General features: G+C 43.6%; 1 protein-coding gene across 1 annotated transcript in view; it reads right to left on the reverse strand.

Annotated features, from left to right (window-relative positions):
- Positions 1 to 20,700, reverse strand: part of LHFPL4 (LHFPL tetraspan subfamily member 4) — a 57,851-nt gene extending 37,151 nt beyond the window's left edge. The window contains exon 1 of the mRNA XM_063292823.1: positions 20,249 to 20,700. Coding sequence (XP_063148893.1) covers positions 20,249 to 20,654 — 406 coding nt within the window. The 5' untranslated portion in view covers positions 20,655 to 20,700. The remainder of the gene's footprint in view (positions 1 to 20,248) is intronic.
- Positions 20,701 to 27,507: the final 6,807 nt, after the last annotated feature.

The raw sequence follows: 27,507 nt of genomic DNA on the forward strand, positions 1-27,507 counted from the left end.
ACTAAACAAATGGTCATTAAGTGAGGACTACCTGTATTGTGCTGAACTAGGCAGTACCATGTTGCCACAGCTCCTCTGCTTCCATCCCTGAGTCCTTCAAAAGTGGGTTGAAGTTGATCTACAACCCTCACCCATTCAAAAATAATTGCTTGGATGCATGTATGCATACTTTCTATTACACACACACACACACACAATCCACATTCTTACTTCATGCTATGTAGATTTGTCTGGCATATGAAAAAAAAATTGAGTGGTTCTCTAATGGTATGTGGGAATGACCTTGGGAGACAGGAGGAACAGCAGCAGACTGGACAACCATCATGTAAAAGACATCTCAGTCCACAGAAGGAGAGGGGGAGTGTGGGAAGTGCCTGAGAAGGGGCCCTCCCTAGTTTTCTGGAGAGCAAAAGGAGGGGAGGGGAGAAATACTTTCAGTTTTGCAAGATTCTGTTGATGTAACCTTACAATAAGGATAGTACTCAGAGCTGTGCTTCTTGTCTGGACTTCCTCGAAGGCCAACATCAATCTTGCAAGACTGAAAGTATTTCTCCCCTCCCTTCCCCTCCCCTCCTTTTACTCTCCAGAAAACTGGGGAGGGTCCCTTCTGAAACGCTTCCTATGCCGTCCCTCTGTGGGCTGAGATATCTTTTATATGCTGATCGTCCAGTCTGTGGCTCTCCCGCCTGTCTCCCACGGTCATTCCCACACATCAGTACAGGTTCCTATGAAGAAAGGCCAAACCACCTTTCCCTTTGAGAGTTCTGCTAGATTAGTTGAAGGCTGGAGTTCATGGCAAGGAAAACCCAGCACTGTTCTGTTTCAGAGCCCAGGAAAAAAAATACCTGCAGCTCTCAAAACCACACAGACATCATGTGGTCACACCTGAGTTGGCTTATGTGGAATGCCATAAGTGATTCTGTGACATACTCTGGCCAGATAGTTCTTACGATTTTAGCATTTAGATGCCGCCCTGGAAGCCTCATTCTGGAACAGCTGTCTTGGTCCAGAGAAACAGATGGGTCTTGGTCTGGCTGGAAGTGCAAGGTGAAGAATCTATACCCCTCGTACAACATGCATCCTACAGTTTAACGTCACATAATGCACAACCTAATTTCAAACACCTTTTGCAAAAGATCACTCTGGGCCAGGGATTCCTAGACCTTTTGCCATCACATCCCCCTTTAGTGTAATCTTAGTGTGCACACCTCCCCTAAAAATCCAAACACCAAAATGAACAATGAAAACAATGCAATGAAAGTTTGGGAAAGGTGAATTTATTGTAACAACGTACAACTAAAATGTTCTTCACACCTCCTCTGGACTCGGTTTGCACCTCCCCAAGGGTGCAATTTGGGAAACCCTGATCCAGACCTTTGGGTAGAATGATCTACCCTTTCCCTGGCCACCCGCTTTATGGGGATGAAGATACCAAAAGAAGCAGCTTCAGAAAGAGTGGGGGAAGAGAAAACGTAGGCCTAAAAAAGGGAATATCAAAAACAGAGAGACCTTATTTCCTCAGCCTGCTTGACAGGCTGGTTAAGGACCTATCAGATGCATTTGAGCCACATCCAAAACAAGTTTATTATGAACATTTCGGTAGCTTAGCATGTTGTGCGAACTCAGCCTGTTTAGTTTATGATTTAATGATAGTGCAAAGCCAGAGAGATGGGTTAGTGCAATGCAGACAAAGAAGAGCAAGATTCACATTATCTGCTAAACTAGTGTAAAATGGGTGTGGTTCAGTATGATCTGGGGACCCAGCCACTGCCTTAGCATGTTGACAGAATTATGCCATCATATTAAGCCATAATATGGTTTATTCGGAGGGACTTACGTCTACACAGCAATTGTACTTTTTAAACCTGATTTTAGTATGAACCCAGCTAGAGGATGACTTTATCCATTGTTTGCTTCAGCAATTTGGTTCTTTCCCTGGTCCAGTGTTTCTCAACCTTGGCAACTTTAAGATGTGTGGACTTCAACTCTCAGAATTCCCCAGCCAGCCATTCCCCATGCTGGCTGGGGAATTCTGGGGGTTGAAGTCCACACATCTTAAAGTTGCCAAGGCTGAGAAACACTGCCTTAGTCTAACCAAGCTGTAATCTAAAGAAGAATAGCCCATGCTCTCTGGGCTTCAGTGTGTCTGCAAACTGCAGAATAGAGCAAAGACTTGCTCTAGATTTCTGCAGAGCAAAGGAGTTCTAGATCTCAGGCAAGTTGTTCAGCCCATCCTTGGGTGCTATGAGGAAAGGGGGAGGGAAATGTTTGTAGGGGATCAGCCCCCACAGCAATCCCAAGTGTGCAGAGACTTCTGTCCCAAGCACTGAGCCTATATAATGCCTGTTTCCTGAGGGTTTCAATAGCTGTTTTAATGCCTGTTTCCTTCTTTTCAATAGCTGTTTTGGCCTGCTTGAAGAAGTGGCAGTGCCTAGCTGACCTTGGCTGATCCCAGAACCTAACCAAGGTTGGGCTTGGGTAGCACTTGGATGGATTTTCACACCTGAGAATTCTGGGATTATACTGGGAAGTCAAGAAACATTCCAGAAGTGATTCACTTCCGTAATGTTGCCAACAACTCTGCAAGAATGTGGTCCCCAGAAGTTGAGCCCAATTCTAGGGCATCTTTACCTTTACTTTAATCTGGCCTAATCTGAAACAAGACTATCCCACTTCCACTCTAGACTGAAGCAAGATGCTATTTAACCCAATGCCACATGCTGGTACTGTTGGGCACCTGCCAGTGCCCATTCTTAATACAGTTGTTGTTTATTCATTTAGTCGCTTCCGACTCTTCGTGACTTCATGGACCAGCCCACGCCAGAGCTTCCTGTCGGTCGTCAACACCCCCAGCTCCCCCAAGGACGAGTCCTTCACCTCTAGAATATCATCCATCCACCTTGCCCTTGGTCGGCCCCTCTTCCTTTTGCCCTCCGCTCTCCCTAGCATCAGCATCTTCTCCAGGGTGTCCTGTCTTCTCATTATGTGGCCAAAGTATTTCAGTTTTGCCTTTAATATCATTCCCTCAAGTGAGCAGTCTGGCTTTATTTCCTGGAGGATGGACTGGTTTGATCTTCTTGCAGTCCAAGGCACTCTCAGAATTTTCCTCCAACACCACAGTTCAAAAGCATCGATCTTCCTTCGCTCAGCCTTCCTTATGGTCCAGCTCTTGCAGCCATATGTTACTACGGGGAACACCATTGCTTTAACTACGCGGACCTTTGTTGTCAGTGTGATGTCTCTGCTCTTAACTATTTTATCGAGATTTGTCATTGCTCTTTTCCCAAGGATTAAGCGTCTTCTGATTTCTTGACTGCAGTCAGCATCTGCAGTAATCTTCGCACTTAGAAATACATCTAAATACAGACCCACTAGGAATTTCCAGAGTCCTCCTCCTGTTCTGCAGCCCCCTCCACCTGCCATGCCTGCTCCAGCGTGGGAAACAGCCAAGGACAGGGGCCAGGGAGACTTGGGTTCAAGCCTCCACTTAACTATAGAGCACCTTGAATCCATCTCAAAGTCATAAAGTGGAGGTCTTTTACTTTTGAGTAAAAGGATACAGTATATCAGTAAAACATTTGATTAAAAAAAGAAGGGAATGGTAAAAATGGATAGAGAAAGAGGAGAAAAGTAATGCAATCTGGAGTACATCAAAATGTATCTGTAGTGTGAAGGAAAGGTACAATTGTTTCAATCATCTGTACTCAATATTTCTGTTCAGAAAGACATTTGTACAGATGAAGGCAATCTGCTAGGCATCGCTTTGCTGATAGAACAAAAAATGGAAAACAAAGCTGAGTACATCAGCCTTTCACTGAGACTCCCTTCAAGGTTCTCTGCTCTTGTGATCATTTCTCAGCTGTTTTTTTCTCCACACTTTTAAATACCAGCATTTGTTCTTGGGAAGATAAAATGAGGGGGAATCTCCTCCTGATGCAGCGATATGAGCTTCTTAGGATATAATGGAAGGGAGGGAGGGAAGGAAGGGAGGGGGGAGGGAGGGAGGGAGGGAGGAAGGGAGATGCCAAGGGCAGGAGAACAAATGAATGGCAAGAGGTTGGAAGCAAGAGAACATTGTGCCTTGACTAGCAGTGTAAATAGCAACTGTGGTTTTGACAGGGCCCTCCCTTCACTACACGCAGAGCACGCTCACTATCGATGGTCTGCGTTGCCATCCGTACGCAAGTCTCAGTATTGGAAGTGTGCCTTACAAGCAAGGACACACATCCAGTCTTTCCTCTTGTCTTCCTCTCCTTGCTTTAACCAGATGGATATAATGACTAGAGCACTGAAGAGTAACACTTGGCCATCTTGTCTCTTTTTCCTCCCATCCAGTGCTGCAGGGAGGTAGCTTGGCCTTTCCTATTGAATTTAAAGTGCTGCAGGTATATTTATTCAGGGTATACTCAGCCAAAAACAAGAAAGCAAATAAAAAATGGATCACAAAGACTGATGGAGGTCATGCATTATGCTAAGTCATTATGCAGAAGTGCTGTGGAAGCCCAGCCACTGCAATTTATAAACCATGGCTCCGTGTGAACTTTCCAGCTGCGGTTTATTCAACAAACCATGGCCTGCTGACTGCATAAAGCCACCTAGTAGCTTCAGAGTGCCTTTGGGCTGGAGGCAGTTGCAGTCACTCTGGAGCACCTCAAGCCAACATCAGCAAATTTCCCAGGACAGATCTGGAGAAAGGACTGGAGAGAGCCCCAGAGAAGGCAGCTAAGCTTTTGTCTTTCCCTAGATATGGAGAACATGCTGAAGATGGGGATTGCCCCAGACCATCATTTATTTCAAAGACTAATATGTCACCTTTCAGGACCAACCTTTTCCAAGTGGCCTGTTATCAAAATACTATAAAGTTAATAAAAATGAATGCTATGAACACTATCCATACAATTACAACAACAATATTAGCATTTCATTCATTTCCAGCAGTTAAAAAAAATACACAAGTATGTATTAAAAGATGTATTAATATAAATACTACCTGAATTCTACCCCAAACTCTAAACTCACCTGAGTAGCTTATAATAAACATAATGCCAACAAATGAAGAATAATGAAAGCATAACCCTGAAAGCAGCGTAAGTACAACAGTAAACATGATTCACAGTAAAACCAGAATGAAAACATAGATCTGGACAAAGTGAAGCATGAATTATTTAAACTATGAGTGTCTGGATTTTAATTTAACTTGGGTTTTTTTTACCAGAATACTGATGTGCACCAATGAGAGCTGACCACAAACAGCATCACAGCACAGGCCCCAGGGTTACGGAGCAGGGTGCCTTTGGGCACATGCTCAGCCAGGAAATTTGTGAATGTTTTCTGAACATGCTCACCACCCCTTCCCACAAAATCCACTCTTGGATTTACCCCCAGCATTTTTTCCAAGTTGCATAAATTAGGAGAAGGGGAAGAAGCTTTCAGTTGTGGTTTTCTTAGGAATCCACATTTTTATTGAGCCAAACCAAACCATTTTATTGAAGCAAATCATCTCCAGTAACAGGCTGCTCATGACTCCTTTAGGGCCCTAGGACTCTCCTCTAGTTTTGATTGTTGAAAACTAACAATACAGTATCTCCCCATTTTGAGATGGAAAACAGATGAAAAGTTCATCCAAGTCCTGAAGTACAGTAAGCAATTCACAGATTAAAAAAAACACAAGGAAAAAAACCTGATCATAATAGTGGTCCTACTTCTGTGGCAGCCTTTAATCTCCCTGCAAATGTTACAACTGGCCCAGGGCCTGCAGGAGATCCAAGGGTAGGGGCTGCCTATCAGCCTCATGATCTTCCAGAGAATGCTGGGGACCATCCAGTGACATCACTGGAAGGCTGGGGCTGACATTTTCCACTCGTGTTTTTTCTGTTTTGGGAAGTTAAGGATGGAGGTTAGTGGCAGTGGGAGCAAGAAGCCTCTGAGAAACCACTCCTGTCTCCAACTTAACTCCCCACCACCCCCAAATCCTGGCAAATGACTCAGATTTATAGTCCTTAGGAATGATTTCAGTCCATCTGGGGGAACTTTGGGAAGCTTTACAAATGACGATGACCAGTGGTTTGCCCCATGACCCCAAACCTCATCCTCTCATCTCTATCCTTAAAAAGCCAAAAATAAACCATACTGAAATAATGGTTGGGTTGATGGGTAGGGGGAGAAAATAGGAAGGATTAAGGATGGAAATGGGAGCATCCCGAAGTCTCCCAGTCAATTTTCATCCTTAACTAGGTAGGTAGGTAGGAATGCATGAATGAATGAATGGATGAACACATATCTCACACACAAATATCACATCAGTATTTATTTATATATACATGACAAGCTACTTTCAGGGCATAAATTTGCAAGCTGTCCCATGCAACATATAGCAGTACAATATATAACCAAAATCACTGAATTATCTGACACAAACATAAACACTATTTTTTTTTTAAAAAGGAGCAATACATAGAACAGCCCTTAAATGTTTCAAGCAACTTCTTTATGTTATTTTAAACTTGATGCAAAAATACATTATGTTTTCCAGTTCACACATTTGTACAGTTGGATGCAAAGACAGCTTAGAGGTCAGGGAGTTCTGCAGTTTTAAGGCAACCCCCAAGAAGGCCCCATTTCTCATGTCCATCATCAGCCAGATTGACTAAGAGGCAAGCCTATGAACTGGATCTCTGAATGCTTTCCAATAAGGCTTAGGTATGATGATGTGATGAAGATAAAGAATAGATTTGATGGAGTGACTGAAGAACGTGGGACTGAAATTCATGACATCATTAAACATAAAGCAAACAAAAATATCCCTGAAAGCCAAAGAAAGTGAAACGGCTGTCTGCTGCTGAAAACCTGAAGGAAAGCAGATAGTAAAAGGCAACAGAGACAGAGGAATATTTGCTCAACTGAATTCTGAGTTCCAGCCAAAACCAGAAGAGACAGAGAATTAAACTTAAATAAGCAGTGCAAAGAAATTGAGGATGACAATTGAATAGGAAGGATGAGACATTTAAGAAGCGTACAGAAATCAAGGGAGTTTTTTTCTGTAAATTTGGATGCTAGAAAAGACAGAGGAATCAAAGTTCAGCCAGAGAAAGAAGACAGGAATAAGAGATGACACCAATATACAGAAGGACTGTACCAAGAAGACCACAAAATTGATGATATTGATGAAAGTCTGGATGCTGAACTAGAACAAGACATCCTGGAAAGTAAAGTTAAATGGGGCTTGAAACATATTGCTAACAACAAACTGCAGGAGTTGATGAAATGTCAGCAGAACTGTTGAAGATGCAGTTTGTAGGCAGATATGGAAAACACAACAGTGGCCTCAAAAAAGCTAGTGCTAAAGAATGCTTGTGCTCCTGAACAACTGCACTCATCTCCCATATCAGTAAGATGATGCTTGAGATTTTGCAATCCAGAGCTCAACAATACATAGAACATGACTTGCCAGTTCTAGGCTCAGAAGAAGCAGGGGCTCCTGAGATCACACTGCTAAGGCAAGAAGGGGACAAATGTCAAAACATGCATGGCTACATGGCATTGCAAACTCTGCCTCTTCTCCATGTGCCTCAGACATTGCACACATATGCACAAGGATCAGAGGCTTGACTTGCAACATCACAACACAAAAATCATCGTTCTGACAAAAACTCTAGATTCTATGGACACCTCTGGGAAAAACAATGATCCCACTTGGATGGCTGGAAGCAAGGAAGAGGGTGCAAAAGGAATTCTGTTGCTCAAAATTAAAAAATTAAGATTATGTCAGCAAACAATACCAAGCCACAGCAGATGGGCAGAGAAGAAGTTGAAGTAGTAATTCTTCCTAAGTTCAAACATTCAGAGGGATGGCAACCGTAGCCATGAAGTATTCTACTGCTTGGGAGAAAGACTTATTTGTTTATTAAATTTCTATCTGCCACAATCAACCAGCTTCTCTGCAGTTTATTACAAGTAAGAGCATAAACAACAGCAGCAGTGACATTTTAATCTACAATACAAATTTAAAAACCCTGAAAACATGAAAACAGTAATAATAATCAAGCTATCAATAATCATTCGATCAAGGATATCCTATCTCTCTCCATAAACCCTCCCCCAAAGTCCAGTTTTTAAATAATTTTTGGAAAGCTAACAACATAGGGACAAACAATTCCATTACATAGGTACCACCACTGAAATGCAGTACCTACTTGGCTCCACCTCATGCTTTTAAAAAGTGGGGGATTACCAGTAGTTTCTCCTAGAGCACATATGTTGGGCATGTCAATTCCAGTTGAAGAAGAGGGTCCTGCAAGTAGCTCAGTGCCAAACCATATATGGTTTTACAGGAAACAACCAACTTTTTGAATTGCACCAGAAGTTAATCAGAAGCCAATGCAAGGCCTGAAATGCTAGTGTAATGTGATCAGAGTGGCAAGCAGCAGCCAATTACAAGGCCGCTGAATTCTGGGCCAGCTGTTGCTCCAGAGAGTCTCAGAAGCAGCCACATGTAGAGTGCATTGCAGTTGTCAATCTCTCTCTCTCTCTCTCTCTCTCTCTCTCTCTCTCTCTCTCTCTCTCTCTCTCACTGTTTTGACCACCAGTTGTAACAAATAAGATAAAACCTGCATAAAAATGGCCAAACATTAATAAAATTCCTTAAAATGTGCAAAAATCAGTAAGAACATTAAAACATTGTTATTTTAAACAGCAGATAAAATAGTAGAAAAGCATTAGGAACTTTTGATAAAATCATCTTTCTATTTAGCAGCAGCCCATGCAAAGCTTGCTAACCTCCATAGTGGAGTCTCCTTGTCTAAATTCATTCAATATTCAGTTTTATGGAAATAGGAGTACCATTGGGTACACCTAAAATAGTTCTGGGGAGCTTATTTTGAAAGAATTCCATATCATAAGGGGTTGAAATTCTCCATAACTCCATAACTCCATAACATGAAAAGTAAGGGACTAACTTGGGTTTTGAGCCAGTTTGGTGTTGTCATGAGTAAGGACAGGTGTAGTGGTTAAGGCACTGGGCTATAAACCTGGAGACTGTGAGTTCTAGTCCTGCCCTAGGCATGAAAGCTGGCTGGGTGACCTTGGGCCAGTCACTCTCTCTCAGCCCTGGGAAGGAGGCAATGGCAAACCACTTCCGAAAAACCTTGCCAAGAAAACTGCAGGGACTTGTCCAGGCAGTCTCTGAGAATTGGACACAATTGAACAGATTTTTAAAAAACCCTTAGTTTTTAGGAGAGTTAGGATTGGGGGAATTTGTCGGCCACCATTCATATGCCAGAATTTTACTATTCCTGCCCAAGCTTTCTCAGTTTTTATTTTGGGGGCCTAATAATGAGAACACCAACCACCTGGAGCAGTAGAAAGGATGCCCAAATATCTGTAAGAGAAAACCAGCTTTATATTATGTTCCCCAATTATCCAGTTGTGGTTTTGGGAATTCTGGGAGTTGAAGTCCACATGTCTTCAAGTTGCCAAGGTTGAGAAACACTGCTCTGTTCTGAACTCAACCTAATTCCTGGTCATGTGACTCCAAGTGGGGTGATTATTAGGGGATGGAGAGGATCCTGGAAACTGCAAGCTCTCCCTCCCTCATTTCTGAATTTGGTTATTTCTGTATTTGGTTACCTTTGTTTTTTCAGCATTCACGATTAGACAATTTGAAGAGCAATAGCTGTCCAACTGTCTGTGCAAGCCCATCTGGGAACGGGACCTAATCAAGTCAACTGCATAAAGTAATACGGACAAGTTCCTATTTCCCAGCTTTACTGGAAAAAAAATCTCCACTCAGGGCTGGTACAATTTTTATGCACTGCAGTAGTCTAGTTGAGTAGTGATGAGGGCATGAGTCACTGTGACAGATTACTATTAAAGTGCACTGATGAAGGTAGGTGTTATCAAGGCCACGGTCCTCCCAGCAACAACACAGCACTGTGAAAGCTGGATCATCAGAAAGGCTGAAGGAAAAAATGATGCCTTTGTATAGTGATGCTAGAGAAACATGTTGAGAATATCATGGACTGCAAGAAGCATTCAGTACTACATGAAGCAAAGCCAAACTGGAAGGTCTGCAATGAAGTTAAAGCTTAAACATTTTGGATACATAATGTGAAGAAAGGAGTCATTGGAGAATATCCTCATGCTTGTAAAATCAAGGGTAATTAAAAATAAATAAATAAAAGGGCTGAGAACAAGAGGGCTAGGTATTATTAATGATGACCCGAGCATGAATTTACAGGAACTCAAAGAAGCAGCTACTGGCCTGGTGAGACGATGTCCATCACATGATGAAGTATTAGAAGGAACTGAACAAGCAAACAACCATCACTCTGCCTCATGCACAACATTTCAAAGGGCCCAGCTGTGGTCTCCCATCTTGTTTCCCTTCCCACAAAATAAATTCATTGCAGATGAAATGAGAAAAGCTGTACAGTATCTAGGTAACACCAGGGAGTTTTCATCCAGAGACAGCCCAGTCTGCAGGCATTCACAAAGGAGACAAAGGGGGAAATAACAACATGTATGTGACGGCATCTTGCCGCAATGTTCATACTTGCATCAGATACTATGATGCAAGTACATAATCATAGCATTTGCATGATGACATTGTTACATGTGTGTTGTCATTTTGGCATCACCACAGCTTATTACAGATACCACTGTTCTAATCAATCCTCAATACTGGTTCTGTGGGTCAGAACCAGTATTTTCAATGGGAGTCAGAAATATGTCAGCAAATTCCAAAACTGGTATAGAATTGGTGTCTCGTGCCATAATCACCTTTCTCCCACTGATCAGGTAGGCATGTTCGGTACCAGTTAAGATTTCCAGTTCAATTTCAAAGACAGTCCTAGATAGAACCCATTGTCTAAGCTGGATATAACCAGTGTATTAGAATATGTTTCTGCCCAGTTTCCTTTTGGAGAACTTATTTGCATGATTTAAATAAAACAACAACTAACGAGTGTCATGATGGTGATATGTTAGACAACATAGCCTATTTCAACGAGATGCCCTTCACCCGTATTGCAATAAGTCGGACTTCCTAGTCAGCTGCTGACCTTGCTGGCAGAGAATCTTAGGAGCTGTTTCCAACACCCTTCTAGGAGGGTTATGATAGAGAAGGCTACACTATGGTTATGTTGTGATAGATTCTGTTTTAGTTCCTCCAATCAGTAAGTAGGAGACATGTAAGACTTAATCTTGAACTGGTCCAAGTCTCCAAGTTAGTTCTTAGTACTAGAGATTAGGTTTGAATGTGATACAACAGCAAAGGAAAACACCATCAACATTTGTTAATATATTTCCATCATTATCAAATAATGCCAACAGCCATTTCCAGTCCAAAGAGTACAACTTTTGTAATGGAATGTGAGAAAGACCTTGGGAGACGGGGCGAAGAGATGTTGCCTAGGGAATGGTCAGATAAGAGGGAGCATAGCCCACAGCTGGATAGTGGGCAGGGCAAGAGGCTCAGAAGGGACCCTCCCTAGTTTCCCAGGCTGTAAAGCTGACAGCAGGAGAACTGTACTTTCAGACTTGCGAGATTGATGTCGGCCTTCCCAGGTAGACCTGACCAGAAACACGACCAGATAAGCTAATTCCACTTTATTGTAAAGGTATGTTAACAGAATCTTTCAAGTCTGAAAGTACAATTCCCCTGCCGTCTCCTTTACAGCCTGAGAAACTAGGGAGAATTGTACTTTCAGACTTGCAAGATTCTGTTAACATACCTTTACAATAAAGTGGAATTAGCTTATCTGGTCATGTTTCCTGTCAGGTCTACCTGGGAAGGCCGACATCAATCTTGCAAGTCTCTTATCTGACCGCTCCCTAGGCAGCATCTGTTCGCCCCATCTCCCAAGGTCTTTCCCACATACCATTACAACTTCCAAGCAAGCTGGACCTTCAGTGTTTAAGCAGTAGTTTTTCAACTATCTAGAGACAAATGCAATTGTTCTGCCTGCCTTTTTTTTTCAGTGCAACCATACCAAGGCATGAGAAATTGTACATACATATGCCCGTAGTCTAATCTCTAGTTTTCTTTCTCATTCTCTTGTGGCTTCCTCTGTCATAATCTTTTGCATCGATGTGCTTGTCCTCTCTAAAGCCTCACAATTAAAGATGACAAGTACCATCTGCAGACGAAGAGAAGGTATGCAGAGGGGAGGGGGGAATGTGTCAAAAATGCAGTCTCTTCCAAAACGTGAGTTTTCTGTCTACTCAGTCTGGGAGGACTCCAGGTTTTTGGAACGAGTTCTGGACACTTTTCTCTACCTGTGGATTTCCCTACTGCTTTCCTTCTGGAAGCAGTTATGATGACCGATTAAGTCAGACCAACAGACTGATGAAGGAAAATCTCCCATTCAGACTGACTGGTGTTTTGAAGAGGGCAGATGGTGGTGGCGTTTTTTTACATTTGGAATCCAGAAGTTTCTTTCCTCTTAATTAGATTCTCCTTCCTTTGGGGGGTGGGAGAGACCGTGTTGTCTGAAGCTAGAGTTTCCTAGGAAGCTTTAATTAGAGCCTTCCCTGATTTGTGAGCCACTAATTAGATATCAAAGATTTAAAGTGTTTTCAAACAGAGGCACTGCCTTGGTTTGGAGTTGCATTTATGCCTGGAATTCCGTTCCCCAGCAGTAATGTGAAATGCCCTTAAGCCCAGCTCACTCTCAGAATACTTCAATGAGCAATTCAGGACAGGATTTTTTAGGCTGGATCCGTGTTATGCAGCTGTATGAGCAAAGTTTTTCTAGATTGATTATCTGTAAATGTAAGTAAAAACATTTCGGCTGTGTCCTGCTTAAATGTTTGGGGTGAAAATACTGAATATGGATGTCTAAAAAGTTTGTATTCTCCAAAGGATCTTAGGGGGGGTGTGATCTTCAGTTGGTTTTTTGAGCATTTGGCTGGGTTTTGCTCCCTTTCTCCCCCTTTCTCTCTTTTTTTCCCTTTTTAAGTTTGCTTCAAGCACTCTTTTTTCCCCCTTGTCTAGCCTTGTGAATCCCACAGGCAGAGAACCTGTGTCCTACTTTAACTTGAAGCGTAGCTCTTTACGCTTCTGCTACTTCTGCTCCTTGTATGGGCGCCTGGGGGGGAGCAAGGGATGATGTAACACCCCATTTACCGTTTCCCCGTCCTCACATTACGTGAATGCAAAACACCATTCTAGATTCTGTGCAACTATAGAAACCTAGCTCAGGCCAACAACAGCACACAACCCTGGTGAAGAACTAGTTTTCCTGGTTGGTCACTTTTGGAAAAAAGCAAGCAGTGGCAGGCTAAGACTCCCTCTTCTCTAAAATTGAGAATCTAAATTATTTTGCTCTCCTAAATTAACTCTGAATTAACACTCCTGGATAACTCAAGAGGGCAGAAAATCGGATGTCCTTTTTCAGAACAGATACTCATACCTACTTCAAATGGAGAAGCTATTTCATCTGTCTTTCCTGAATTTTTATCTGTACCTTTAACTTTGAGGATATCTGAAATGTTTGGGGAAGGCTGAGTGTTGGATGAAGAATAGGAAAATATTGTGCTTCCATTGCCCTCCTCAGTAAAGTATCATTCCAGTCTTAACCTAACGGTTCCCAGACTTTTGCTTTGTGCTGCCATCTTGATTGGCATTTTAGACTATTCAGGCCATATCTTTCTTTATGTATCTGATACGAAGGCTAAACCCATCTCAACCGATGAAAGTTATGATTCACTTGCAAACCATTCAAATCAGTAACTTTATCTGACCAAGACAAAGTTTTGTGAAACAGCTGTTTGGTAAGGGAGATAATATTGCAAATTATTTGGGACTGTTATTTCCTAGAACCATGGGTTCAATAGGACACGTTTCTACTTTAAAAAAAAATGTCCATATCATTTAGCCAAGAAAAACTGTTATGTTCAATAAATATTTTGAAAATGTCACCTCTTTGGCAACTATTTTATCAACACCCTTGAGTTCAATAAGCTATTAATTAACTATACAGTTGATAAGCTAAAAAGAGCCTTTATACCTTCTGGTGTGCCATCCTTATATGCTTTTAGTGGTTCTCCAATCTCTTTCTTTACCATGTTCTAATGTTTTTGCCCCTCTAAGTCTTTGGCAGCTGAGCTGAATAGTTTTCATTGTAGTGTTTTACTCTTGACTCCCAGTTACACTGAATGGAGAGAATACTGCTGGTTTGTGGAAAGAATATCTTGGAAAAATCTGGCAAAAATTCACAAAGATGTCATATGCTATCTAACATGTCAGGAGCAACCCTGAGTAGAATTCCTAATTTGGAAACCTTCCATGTTCAAATTCTAGCTAAATCTTCTTCCTGTATACTGGGGCAATGAGAACAGCATTGCCATGTAAAATACAGACTATCCTTTTAGGGTTACAAAACCCTCAGATCATCCTTTTATCAAATAAGAAATTTGCAGTTTCTGCCACATGGAGTAATAAAATTTGAAAATTAGAGTGGGATATAGATAGAAAAGGCTATTGCGTTTTACTAGCTCTCTGCAACCTGGGAGTCCTCCAGATATAAGGACCTCAATGCCTAGGATTCTCAGTAATGGCCATTCTGACTGTGGAATTCTGGAAATTGAAGTTCACACATCTGGAAGGCATCAAGTTTAGGGAAGGCTGTGCTAGAATCTCAGATCTTCCCTCTCTTTGTGGAAGCAATTCAATTCTTTGATCAATACCTTCAGATATCAAGCTTCCATTGAATTATATCTGACACAGAAGGAAAGGATTGCTTGTTCACATCTGTATAGTCCAATCATAACTAAGTATAGCTATGTAAGCCCCTCAAGAGCTCAAGCACTATCACCTGAGTGTGCTTTCACCAGCAGTGCGGAACCGGTTCCCCTCAAAATTTTGCTGAATTACAATTTTCAGGAATTTCAGCCACGATAGCCAGTGGGAATTGCAAATCAGTAACATCCAGAGGCTTCAGCAAAGGATCGTTACCTTGCCGTGGTGCTGGAGCTTGAGCACTTCAATGATGCCATGAGCTAAACCATGAAGGGCCACCCAAGACGGGAAGGTCATGACAGAGAGGCCAGACTAAATGCGATCCCTGGAGAAGGTAATGGCAACCCACCCCAGTATTCTTGCCGTGAAAACTCAATGGATCAGTACAACCAGAGATATGTCAGTATACCATCAGAAGATGAGACCCCCAGGTCGGAAGATGGTCAAAATGCTACTGGGGAGGAACAGAGGATGAGTTCAACTAGCCCCAGACGTGATGACGCAGCTAGCTCAAAGCCGAAAGGATGGCTAGCGGCCAACGGTGCTGGTGGTGAACAGTGAATCCAATGTTCTAAGGATCAACACACCACTGGAACCTGGAATGTAAGATCTATGAGCCAGGGCAAATTGGATGTGGTTATTGGTGAGATGTCAAGATTAAAGATAGACATTTTGGGCATCAGTGAACTGAAATGGACTGGAATGGGCCACTTCAGTGAACTGAAATGACCACCAGATTTACTACTGTGGACAAGAGGACCACAGAAGAAATGGAGTAGCCTTCGTAATTAATAGTAAAGTGGCTAAAGCAGTGCTCGGATATAATCCCAAAAACGATAGAATGATCTCAATTCAAATTCAGGGCAAGCCATCTAACATCACAGTGATCCAAATATACGCCCCAACCACAGATGCTGAAGAAGCTGAAGGAGAGCACTTCTATGAGGATCTGCAGCACCTACTGGACAACACGCCTAAAAGAGATGTTATTTTCATCACGGGAGACTGGAATGCTAAGGTGGGCAGTCAAATGACACCTGGAATTACAGGTAAGCATGGCCTGGGAGAACAAAACGAAGCAGGACATAGGCTGATAGAATTTTGCCAAGACAACTCACTCTGCATAACAAACACTCTCTTCCAACAACCTAAGAGACGGCTTTAGACATGGACTTCACCAGATGGACAACACCGAAATCAGATTGACTACATCCTTTGCAGCCAAAGGTGGTGGACATCTATACAGTCAGTAAAAACAAGACCTGGAGCTGACTGTAGTTCCCATCATGAACTTCTTATTGCACAATTTAGGATCAGACTAAAGAGATTAGGGAAGACCCACAGATCAGCTAGATATGAGCTCACTAATATTCCTAAGGAATAAGCAGTGGAGGTGAAAAATCAATTTAAGGGACTGGACTTAGTAGATAGGGTCCTGGAAGAACTATGGACAGAAGTCCGCAACATTGTTCAAGAGGCGGCAACAAAATATATCCCAAAGAAAGAGAAAACCAAGAAGGCAAAATGGCTGTCTGCTGAGACACTAGAAGTAGCCCAAGAAAGAAGGAAAGCAAAAGGCAACAGTGATAGGGGGAGATATGCCCAATTAAATGCAAAATTCCAGAGGTTAGCCAGAAGAGATAAGGAATTATTTTTAAACAAGCAATGCGCGGAAGTGGAAGAAGACAATAGAATAGGAAGGACAAGAGACCTCTTCCAGAACATTAGAAACATTGGAGGTAAATTCCAGGCAAAAATGGGCATGATCAAAAACAAAGGCAAGGACCTAACAGAAGAAGAAGAGATCAAGAAAAGGTGGCAAGAATATACAGAAGACCTGTATAGGAAGGATAACAATATCGGGGATAGCTTTGATGGTGTGGTCAGTGAGCTAAAGCCAGACATCCTGAAGAGTGAGGTTGAATGGACCTTAAGAAGCATTGCTAATAACAAGGCAGCAGGAGACGACGGCATCCCAGCTGAACTGTTCAAAATCTTGCAAGATGATGCTGTCAAGGTAATGCATGCTATATGCCAGCAAATTTGGAAAACACAAGAATGGCCATCAGACTGGAAAAAATCAACTTATATCCCCATACCAAAAAAGGGAAACACTAAAGAATGTTCAAACTATCGAACAGTGGCACTCATTTCACATGCCAGTAAGGTGATGCTCAAGATCCTGCAAGGTAGACTTCAGCAATTCATGGAGCGAGAATTGCCAGATGTACAAGCTGGGTTTAGAAAAGGCAGAGGAACTAGGGACCAAATTGCCAATATCCGCTGGATAATGGAAAAAGCCAGGGAGTTTCAGAAGAACATCTATTTCTGTTTTATTGACTATTCTAAAGCCTTTGACTGTGTGGACCATAACAAATTGTGGCAAGTTCTTAGCGGTATGGGAATACCCAGTCATCTTGTATGCCTCCTGAAGAATCTGTATAACGACCAAGTAGCAACAGTAAGAACAGACCACGGAACAACGGACTGGTTTAAGATTGGGAAAGGAGTACGGCAGGGCTGTATACTCTCACCCTACCTATTCAACTTGTATGCAGAACACATCATGCAACATGCTGGGCTTGAGGAATCTAAGGCTGGAGTTAAAATCGCTGGAAGAAACATTAACAATCTCAGATATGCAGATCATACCACTTTGATGGCTGAAAGTGAAGAGGAACTGAGGAGCCTTATGATGAAGGTGAAAGAAGAAAGTGCAAAAGCTGGCTTGCAGCTAAACCTCAAAAAAACCAAGATTATGACAACCAGCTTGATTGATAACTGGCAAATAGAGGGAGAAAATGTAGAAGCAGTGAAAGACTTTGTATTTCTAGGTGTGAAGATTACTACAGATGCTGACTGCAGTCAGGAAATCAGAAGATGCTTAATCCTTGGGAGAAGAGCAATGACAAATCTCGATAAAATAGTTAAGAGCAGAGACATCACACTGACAACAAAGGTCCACATAGTTAAAGCAATGGTGTTCCCAGTAGTAACATATGTCTGCGAGAGCTGGACCATAAGGAAGGCTGAGAGAAGGAAGATCAATGCTTTTGTACTGTGGTGTTGGAGGAAAATTCTGAGTGCCTTGGACTGCAAGAAGATCAAACCAGTCCATCCTTCAGGAAATAAAGCCAGACTGCTCACTTGATATTAAAGGCAAAACTGAAATACTTTGGCCACATAATGAGAAGACAGGACACCCTGGAGAAGATGCTGATGCTAGGGAGAGCGGAGGGCAAAAGGAAGAGGGGCCGGCCAAGGGCAAGGTGGATGGATGATATTCTAGAGGTGACGGACTCATCCCTGGGGGAGCTGGGGGTGTTGACGACCGACAGGAAGCTCTGGCGTGGGCTGGTCCATGAAGTCACGAAGAGTCGGAAGTGACTAAATGAATAAACAACAACAACAACATCCAGAGGACTATATCTCCCCTATTCCTGTGATACACCTGTGGCCCTATTTGCTGCTCTGGCTTTACATCACATTGGCCATCAGGTCTTTCCTAGCATACAGCAGTCTTTCTCAACCTGAGGCTCTCCAAATGTGGTAGACTTCAACTCCCAGAATCTTAGCTAACATCTGGAAGGCACCAAATCAGAGAAAATGAGCTTGGAAGAACTGCAGTACAAAACAAGCATTAGTCCTTGCTTCTTTCCCTCACTTAAAAATAGCCCATCATGAAGAGAAGTCCTGGTCATCATGGCCCCTTTCCCAGACTTAATGAAGCTTAACTCAGACCCCAGCAAGCCTTTTCTATTGATCCATTAGTCCTTTTTAGAGAGTCTGCTTTCTGCTGATCAGACATTAACTCACCACTTCGTGCCTCTGTGCTGAGCTTGGCAGCTTGGCTCATTTGAGATTAAAGTCTTTCTTCCTTAAGCTGGTCCAGCAATTGGATTTGAGCCCATTGCATAGACTTGAAAATGCCTTTATAATGAGGGGGTAAACTTCCCGTTTCATTTTATGGGAGAGATACCTTGTTAGTCCCTGTTTTCATTATATGTCTGCTAAAATCTCCCACAGTTTCAGACAGCAGTTTTACTCCAACACTGCATGCACCTTTATACCAGATTCTTTGTCTGCCCTACCAGCTTTAAAGTTGAAAATCTGAGTCCCTGTCTTTTTGTTATTATTCCACCTGCCATCGTCTTCATGGGCATTCACATTCCTCAGTATTTAGGTTCACACCATATGCTTAATTTGGCAACAGAATTACCTGGGTTTGCACAGTAAGTTGAACTATAAAGAACGAAATGTACTGGACTTGCATAACATACTGTGCCACAGACAACTGACCAAAGTTAAAATTAACCAAGTTTAGCATGTTGTATAAATGAAGCTGCTAGGTCTTTAAGTGTCCATCTGGTTAAGCGTGTGTCATCCTTTCCTCCCTTGGGCCTTCAGTACCATGGACAGAGGCCCAGAAGCCATAACGAAGTTTAACCAATCTATCAGATTCTGTATCTGACTCCCCGTGACAAGGAACTGGCCTTTTAACTCTTTTTAAATCAGGTTTTTAATCTGGCTAAAACTAAAGGTGATGGGGTTTTACTTTTTATTTATGTAAAACTTTTAATTGAATAAGTAAATACAATTTTTATTTATGTAAAACTTTTAATTGAATAAGTAAATACAATTTATTTACTATTCAGGCTAAAACTGTTCCTGGTAACTTATCTGCAGAAAGATTTGGTCACATCAGGGCTTCCTCTGTCACCAAATCAATCCCAGATGGAATTACACCAACATTAAAAAAATTCTTTGTTGGGTTCACACATGAGCAATTCATATGGTAGTTACACATAAACACACACACACCTCTGTGACCTGCTGAAACTGTCACAAACATTACACAAACTAAACAAAGCAATTCTATTCCAACAGACTATGAAAATCTTGGTTTGTCATTCATTTGATTTTACAGGGCACGAATTATATAGGCTTAGATCATGGTTCCCTTCCAGTTGTGTTGAACCTCAGTTCCCCAAATCCCTTGCCATTGGCCATGTTGGGTGGGTTGATGGGAAATGAAGTGCAACTTATCTAGAGAGAACTAAGTTGTCTACCACTGGCCCACAGAATCTCATTCACAGTTTATGGTTATCTAAGGGTCCTCCTCAAATCTTCTATGGAGAGAAGATTTGGTGGAGAGACACTATACAAGCATTTGGGATACCTGTTCTATTACCAAGTCTCCTACTTTAAGAATATACCGCATGGGCCTTCCCTTCTGTCCCCAATACAACCCATTAGTTATTCTTTGAGGGTTTTCCACCTTTAAGAAATCATTACATCATATTACTTAGGCTGTTCAGATAAATTCTTCTTTTATTTTTTTCTGCCTTTAGTTCTCCCTTCTAAGCAGGGAAGTCCTCCCACTCACCCTATTTTGCCTCTGCTTTCTCCTTTCCTATTTCAGTTTCTGTTGTTATTGGGCGGGGGGATACAAGGTTTTGCGAAGAGGTGCTTTTGTTTTGCAAGGGGTGGGACGGTCCTCCGCTCCCTTACCTGCCAGTAGCTGCATCCAAGCACAGATCTTGTAGACCGTGGCAGTGTTGCAGAAGAAGAAGAGGGCGAAGCAAGTGATGCAGCCCAAGATCAGCACCATGGAGAGCAGCACGAAGAAGGAGGCGGCCTTGAAGGCGCCGGAGGGAATGCTGCGGAAGTCGGCGAAAGAGCCGTGGCAGGTGAGTTCCCGGTTGTTGCCTTCGTTGCCCACACAGTAGTGGAAGAGGCCGAAATAGCCCGGCTTGGGCGTGCTGACGCTGTCGCCGATCCAGTAGGGCTGGATGAAGACGACCACGTTGATGATGGCGAAGCAGATGGTGAAGATGGCCCAGAGCACGCCGATGGCCCGCGAGTTCCGCATGTAGTTGTCATGGTACAGCTTGGAGGCCTCCTGCGACGGCAACATCCTGCCGGCGGCTCCGAGCGCGGGGCCCCGGCGGCGCAGAAGCGGAGAGGGGCGCCCCGGCGGCGCAGAAGCGGAGAGGGGAGCCCCGGCGGCGCGGGCGGGCGGCGGCGGTCGCCCCGGCACTTCTCCCCTGGCGAAGGGCGGCTAGTCTCGGGAGCCCCGCGGCACCGGCCGAGGGAGGACCCAAGGGGGGGCTGCGAGGGGCCAGGCCATGGGCCCCCGGCCTGGGAAGGCGGCGGGCAGGGAGCCCTAGACACGCTGGCTCGCTCCCTGCAGCTTCAGCCGCGACTCCATCTTGGCTGTTGCGGCTGCCGCTGCCTCGGCTCCTGCTGGCTCGCCCGCCCGCCCGCCCGCTTCTTCGCTCGCCTGGCCGAAGCTCGCGCGCGCGGCGGAGGGCGCGAGCGCGTGCGACCGCCGGGGCCCGGGAGGAGGAAGTCTGGAGCGGGAGGAAAGGAGGTGGGGAAGGAAGCAGCGAGCGCCGGGGCAGCTTCCCACAGTGAGGGGGCGGAGAAGTAGCGCCGCGCACATGCGCCCAGCACGCAGGTCAAGGGAGCGGGAGGCCACCGGCCGGCTCCTGCTTGCCCGGGGCGCCCGAGGCCGCGGCGGCGGCGGCGGCGGCGGGGGGGCAGCGAGGGCAGGGGCGCCCGCCGGCTTCCCCCTTGCCGCTGAGTCCTTGCCCGCTCCTTCGCCAAGCCGGAGCGGCGATCATATCTGGTTGGCGAAAATACGGACGGCCACTAGAGGGCAACAAACCCTCTGTTTCTTTTGGCGGCCACTTCTAGCCGTCGCCCGAATGTTGGCAGCCCAGACAGGGAAACCCGACGCGCCGGGCCCCAAAAGAAGCCGCAGCGGAGAGCGGCGCCGGAGGAAGGCGGAAGCCAGAGAGGGAGGGAAGGAAGGAAGGAAGGAAGGAAGGAAGACCCGCGGCAGCCGCTGCTACCGCCTCCACCTCCGCAGCTGTTCCCAGCCAGCTTTCGCCCAGCAATAAGCACTGGAAGCGGAAGCCTCGGGGGGCCCCGCCGGCTTCTCCGGGTATCCTGCTGGTCGTGCTTTTCATCTTCTCCCTCTCCTTCCAGCTTCTGAAGGAACGAAGGGAGATCCTTCACGCATTTGCTGCCGGTTCTCAAAGCTGAGGCTGATGGAAGTTACGTCTAAAATGTCTTGGGCTATAACCCAATGCCAGCCTGATGGGAACTGTAGTCCAGCCAACTCTGGAGGACATCAGATGGGGATTATTTTAAGGCAGTGTTTCTCAACCTTGGCAACTTTAAGGTATGTGGACCAACTCCCAGAATTCCCCTGGGGAATTCTGGGAGTTGGTCCACATACCTTAAAGTTGCCAAGGTTGAGAAACGCTGATTTAAGGACTCATCATGACAATGTGACAGGACAGAAGCTTCAGCTCCAGCAGTTGGACTCAGTCCCGGAAGCTGCAAAGCCGAATCAAGACAAGCAAACACAGTGCTTCCCTTTCTCCTTCAGAAGTTAATTTCTGCCTTCTTAAATAATTTTAAAGCTCAGTTTTCAAGGGAAAAATATATTTCCCAAAGTGTTTGCATCTATTGAAATTGAATATAAAATGCTGGCAATACACACAGCATTGCTGGCTGGGCAGGGGGTGATATAGGCCCTGCCCTCAGTCTGATGAACTAAGTAACAAGGCAGAAAGGTTAAATGGTTTCAATACGAAACTGGTTTTAAGAAACCAGCTAAAGCCCTCCAAAACATCTTAAGTAAACCAAAAGATTCAGTAGCCCAAGAAGGAAAAAACAGGAGTGTCCTACAACATAAAGTGTAAGGACTGAAACAGCCACTATGCAGGACAGACAGGCAGGAGACTAGCAGAGCGCATCCACAAACACCAACTAGCAGTCAGAAGACACGATGAGAACTCCCACATGTCACAGCACATGGTCAGACTCAACCATAGTTTCAACTGGGAAACAGTGAGCATCCTAAACCAAGTCAAACCCAAAAACACCAGATTCCTGGAAGCCTGGCACTCAGACAAATCAGCTATCAATAGACACATAGAGATAAAACCCATTTACAACCGTTCAAAAGAGACAATAAAAAAAGCTAAGAAGGAAAAAAAAAGACCAGACCACATCCTTTCCAGCAACCAATACCCAGATAAGCAGGGATCAACACCAGACAAACAATCAGGCAGAAAATAATACCCGAATCAAGGAACTACCAAAGAAAAAACCACACCCCCACCAACACGGGCAGGGCAAGCTACTGTATATAAACAGGGAGAAAACCCCACATTCACTCGCACTGATGATGTTAGCTAGTCAGGTAATGAAACGTCTGCAAGGAAACAGCCAAGGACTCCACAGAAATGGTTTTAAAAAGCAGAGGGAAATGAAAACACAGCTGACAAATCCAGAATCAAGAAGGGAATTGTCTGGTGATATTGAGGCATTTATTACATTTTTACCAGACATTTCCTCCAAGAGGCTTAGAACAGTTGAAAAGTATCTTGCCACTGTATCCTCATAGTAAACCTGACCTAAACTGTTGGTTTGAATACTACAGCTAACTTCTGAAGGCTTAGTACAGCAGAATGCAACTGCCCTGATCAGTCCAAGAAAAAGATCAGAGAGATTAGCTAAATCCACAGGACCTTCAGTGATTAAGCAGAAGAAAAGTCAGACCTGTAGGACTTGAAAAAGGATGATGAAGGCCAGAGGTTCCTGAAGCTGGAGTGTATCTGATCTCTCAGGAATCAGATTCCCTCTGGAGCATGGAGGAGCATCTTCTGGATCTCTAAATATTGTTGGACTCTCAACTTCCAGCAACTTTAGTTGGCATGGCCAATGGTAAGGGGTAATGGTTACTGCAGTCTAACAACATCTGAAGGGGCACACATTTGTCACCCCTGTTCAGAAGGAGAAACAAAGATAACATAATGGATAAACTATAGGTAGTCCTCGCTTAACAACCACAATTGGGCCCAGAATTTTGATTGCTAAGTGAAGTGGCCATTAAGCGAATCCAGCCTGATTATATGACCATTTTTGTGACAGTCTTTTTATAAAAATAATAAAGGTGGGATAGAAAATAAAATTAAATAAATAAATAAATAAATCACCATGGTGTTAAGTGAACCACATGGTCATTAAGCAAATCACACAGTTCCCCATTGATTTTGCTTGTCAGAAGCCAGCCAGGAAGGTAGAAAATGGCAATCACATGACCACGGGACACTGTGATGGTCATAAATGCGAACCAGTTGCCAAGTGCCCAAATTATGATCATGTGACCATGGGGATGTTGCAGTGGTCATAAGTGTGAGGGACCAGTCATAAGTCACTTTTTTCAGCACGGTTGTAAGTCTGAACCATCACTGAATGAACGGTTGTTAAGTGAGTACTACCTGTAGGAGATTTGCATCCAAGAGATGGCATTCAGTTTGACTGACATTAAACTTTTTAATAGGCCCTGGATGATTATTATACCACACCTTCCACACCTTAATTAGTCAATCTTTCAGTTTTTCAGAACCCTTTCTTAGAGAAGTTATTTTAAAAAAAATTAAAGATTAAAGAATTGAGAAAAAACGAAGTCTAAATGTTAGATCAGCAATGAGTCTACAGTTTAAAAGTTCTGTCAAGATCCTGATTGTGGACTGAATGCAGTTCTCAATGGCAGTATCATGGGCCACTTATGCAAAATAAAGAAGTGAAGATAACTTCAAACCCTGACCATATAAATGGCCAGAAATGTGATTTGTGGATTTCTGAATGCCATCCTTCCCGACACATACATACACCTGTATTTTTTATATAGGCTAAGGCAGTGTTTCTCAACCTTGGCAGCTTGAAGATGTGTGGCTGGCTGGGGAATTCTGGGAGTTGAAGTCCACACATCTTCAAGTTGTCAAGGTTGAGAAACAATGGGCTAAGGTGAAACTGGAAATGTTGACCCTCTTTGAACTGATTTCAATGGTTAGAATCATAGAGGTGGAAGGAACCTAAATGGTCATCAAGTCCAACTCCCTGCTCACTGCAGGATTCACTACACCATCCCCAGTAGGTGACTATCCAGCCTATGTTTGAAAACCTCCAGTGAAGGGGAAGAACTCACTCCATGTGGTAACTGTCCTCCAATTGACAGCTCTTATTGTCAAGACATTCTTCCTAACCTGGGGTTCCTTAACCCCGGCTTGCCCCTCTTCAGCTTCACAGCAGAGAATATTTGCATTAAGCTGTATTTTTAGAAATAACTAATTGCATTGTTTTCCCAGTCAGTGCAAGCTAAGCCTGCAGTGTTTATTGAATTAATGGAAAGTTATTAATTATAAACTGGGAGCAGCAAGCTGTATCATTAACAGGAAAGCATTACTCTTTCCTCTCAATAAGAGGGAATGCCTTTGATAACCCTGATGCTATTAGGTGCCTACAGGGCACACATGCCTCAACTAAAAGAAAAGAGTAAATTGCCTCTTGCTTCAGAATTGTTCCTCTACCCGTGTCAGCCATGCAAATTCAGGCGCTCAGTTGTTCATCACATGTAGTTCTATAATCCATGAACACTAACTGATTCGAGCATGTGTCACAGCTCTAGTTAAAACCTGTTCTAACTCTGCCATCTTAAATTGAAAGATTTCTGGTGTCAGTCAGGGAAAGACAGCTTGATGCATTGGAAATCTGCCACTCAGAGTAGACAGCATGTGGCTTGGCAGAAAAGTCAGAGTTCACCAAAGCATGGTGTGAACATGAACAAGCCACAATTGATGGTTTCAGGACAATATGTCACACAAACCATGGTTTACAAAACACAGTGGCTGGGTTCAGGCGACATATTGTCAAAACCAGGCAAACCAATGATAGTTTAGCATCATATGTCCATATAAAGAAGTTTCTTGTGTTCATAAACTGCAGAATATTAGTCAAGGCAGCCAAACATTCAACAGAGTCTCCTGTGAGAGAAGATGACAAAAGTACAGTAGGCTGAATTATGTTACCATTATATGGATATAAAACTGGTTGAATATTTGTATTCAATTAGTATATATCAATGGCTCAACATTAAATTGAAGAGAATGGTCAAGTGGCATGTTACAGGGCTCTGTTCTAGGCACTGGTGCCACTCAAGATATTATATATTACTTGGAGGAGAATGCAGAAAATACCAGATTTGTGGATGACCCAAAGATAGGGGAATAGCAAAACAGGACAGTCTCAGGATGCAAGACCATCTTGACAGGCTGGAAGAATGGGCAGAAACCGACTAGATGAACGTCAATGGAGACAAATACAAACTTTTTAAATCTGAGTAGGAAAAACCAAAGGCATGAGTATAGGAATGGAGGGGGGGCACCATACTGAGAACAGTATATCAGAAACTATCTAGGTGGCTCTGGTGGATCACATGGTGAACTTGAGCCAACAATGTGATGCAGCTGCAAAAAAAGCAAATGCAATCCTAGGCTACATCAAGAGAAGTATTGTGTCAAGGTCAGAGAAGTCACTGTCCTTCTCTATTCTGCACTGGGTCAGACCACACCTAGAAGTATTGCATCCAGTTCTGGGCATCCCGTTTTAGGAAGGCCTGTAACAAACTCTAGCATGTTCAGAAGACAGCAATGAAGATGATAAAGAGGCTGAAATGAAAACTGAGGAATGGTTGGAATCAGTGGGTTGTGAGCCTGTGAGGAGACGTAATAGCTGATGCTGTATAAGTTTCTGAAGGGCTATCTGCAATGAATGCCTTTTCTCAGTAAAGTACTCAGACTCAAAATCAAAGTTTCAGTTCTGATTTTATTAAGAACAAAGTGCAAACAGAAAGAAAGCTGAGAATGAGAAAAGCACACCTAAAGTCAAACTAAATAGCCCCGTTACAAACAACGTCCCACCCACTCCCCTTCAATCATCACAACCCCACGTTCCCAGGTGCTCCTAACGAGCTCTGCTGATCAACAGGCAAAAAGACCTTGATGTTAAAAAGATAACCCAAACACATTCCTGCTTGGCACAGAGAGATACAGCTCACAGTGCAAGGTTTATCAGCAGCACCCTCCCAGCCAGGAACGTGCGTCAACACTCTGGCATGCGAACCGTTACGATGTACAAACACATTGAAACGATGAACATGACACTATCTTGGAGTCCCCAAAGTTTACAGAATTATTCAGAGTGGCTCCAGAAGACAGAACAAGAAACAAGGGGTTTACATTACAAAGTCAGCCCCGCTAGGTAGGCCAGACCTGAAAACCAGCTCCACAGGAAGGCTAAAACTACTTGTACTGAGACTGGTTAAAACAGAACATTGCAAGTCTGATTGTGCTGTGCCTCCCCTTCCTCTTATACTCCAGTGAATTAAGGAGGTGTCTGCCTGAGCCACTTCTGAATGTTCCAGTCTTCTGGACTTAAAAAAACATTTCAGCCCCTTTTGCCTAGGTAGCAGTTCCTGCATGTTCTCATCAGGGTCACCTTCCTTTCTCTCTACAATAAGGAAGTACATTTTGGTTGAGCATCAGGAAGAATCTCCTAACTGTAGGAGCTGTTCCACAGTGAAACAGTGCAAAAAGGTTGAGGAATTGGCAACACTGGCTGTGAATTCTGGAATGCGAAATCCAGTGCATTAAAATGAGGCCAGCTTACAGCATCTCCAGTACATCGGAGAAGGTGGATTTATAGCATCCCAGGCATAGCTAACTGCCCTGTAGTGGATCCGTCAATTAAGAGGGTGAAAATACACTGTGATGTTTTGCTGCATTTCCAAACTGTGTATCTTAACAATCACTTTCATTGCACAAGCGTGTTTACTGACGCTAACAGAAATGCTAGAACAAATATAGTAACATTACATTCCTAAGGGTTCATTTTAGTAAAATCATCAAGAG

Source organism: Candoia aspera, chromosome 2 (assembly GCF_035149785.1).
Source record: "Candoia aspera isolate rCanAsp1 chromosome 2, rCanAsp1.hap2, whole genome shotgun sequence".
In the NCBI taxonomy this organism is placed as follows: Eukaryota; Metazoa; Chordata; class Lepidosauria; order Squamata; family Boidae; genus Candoia; species Candoia aspera.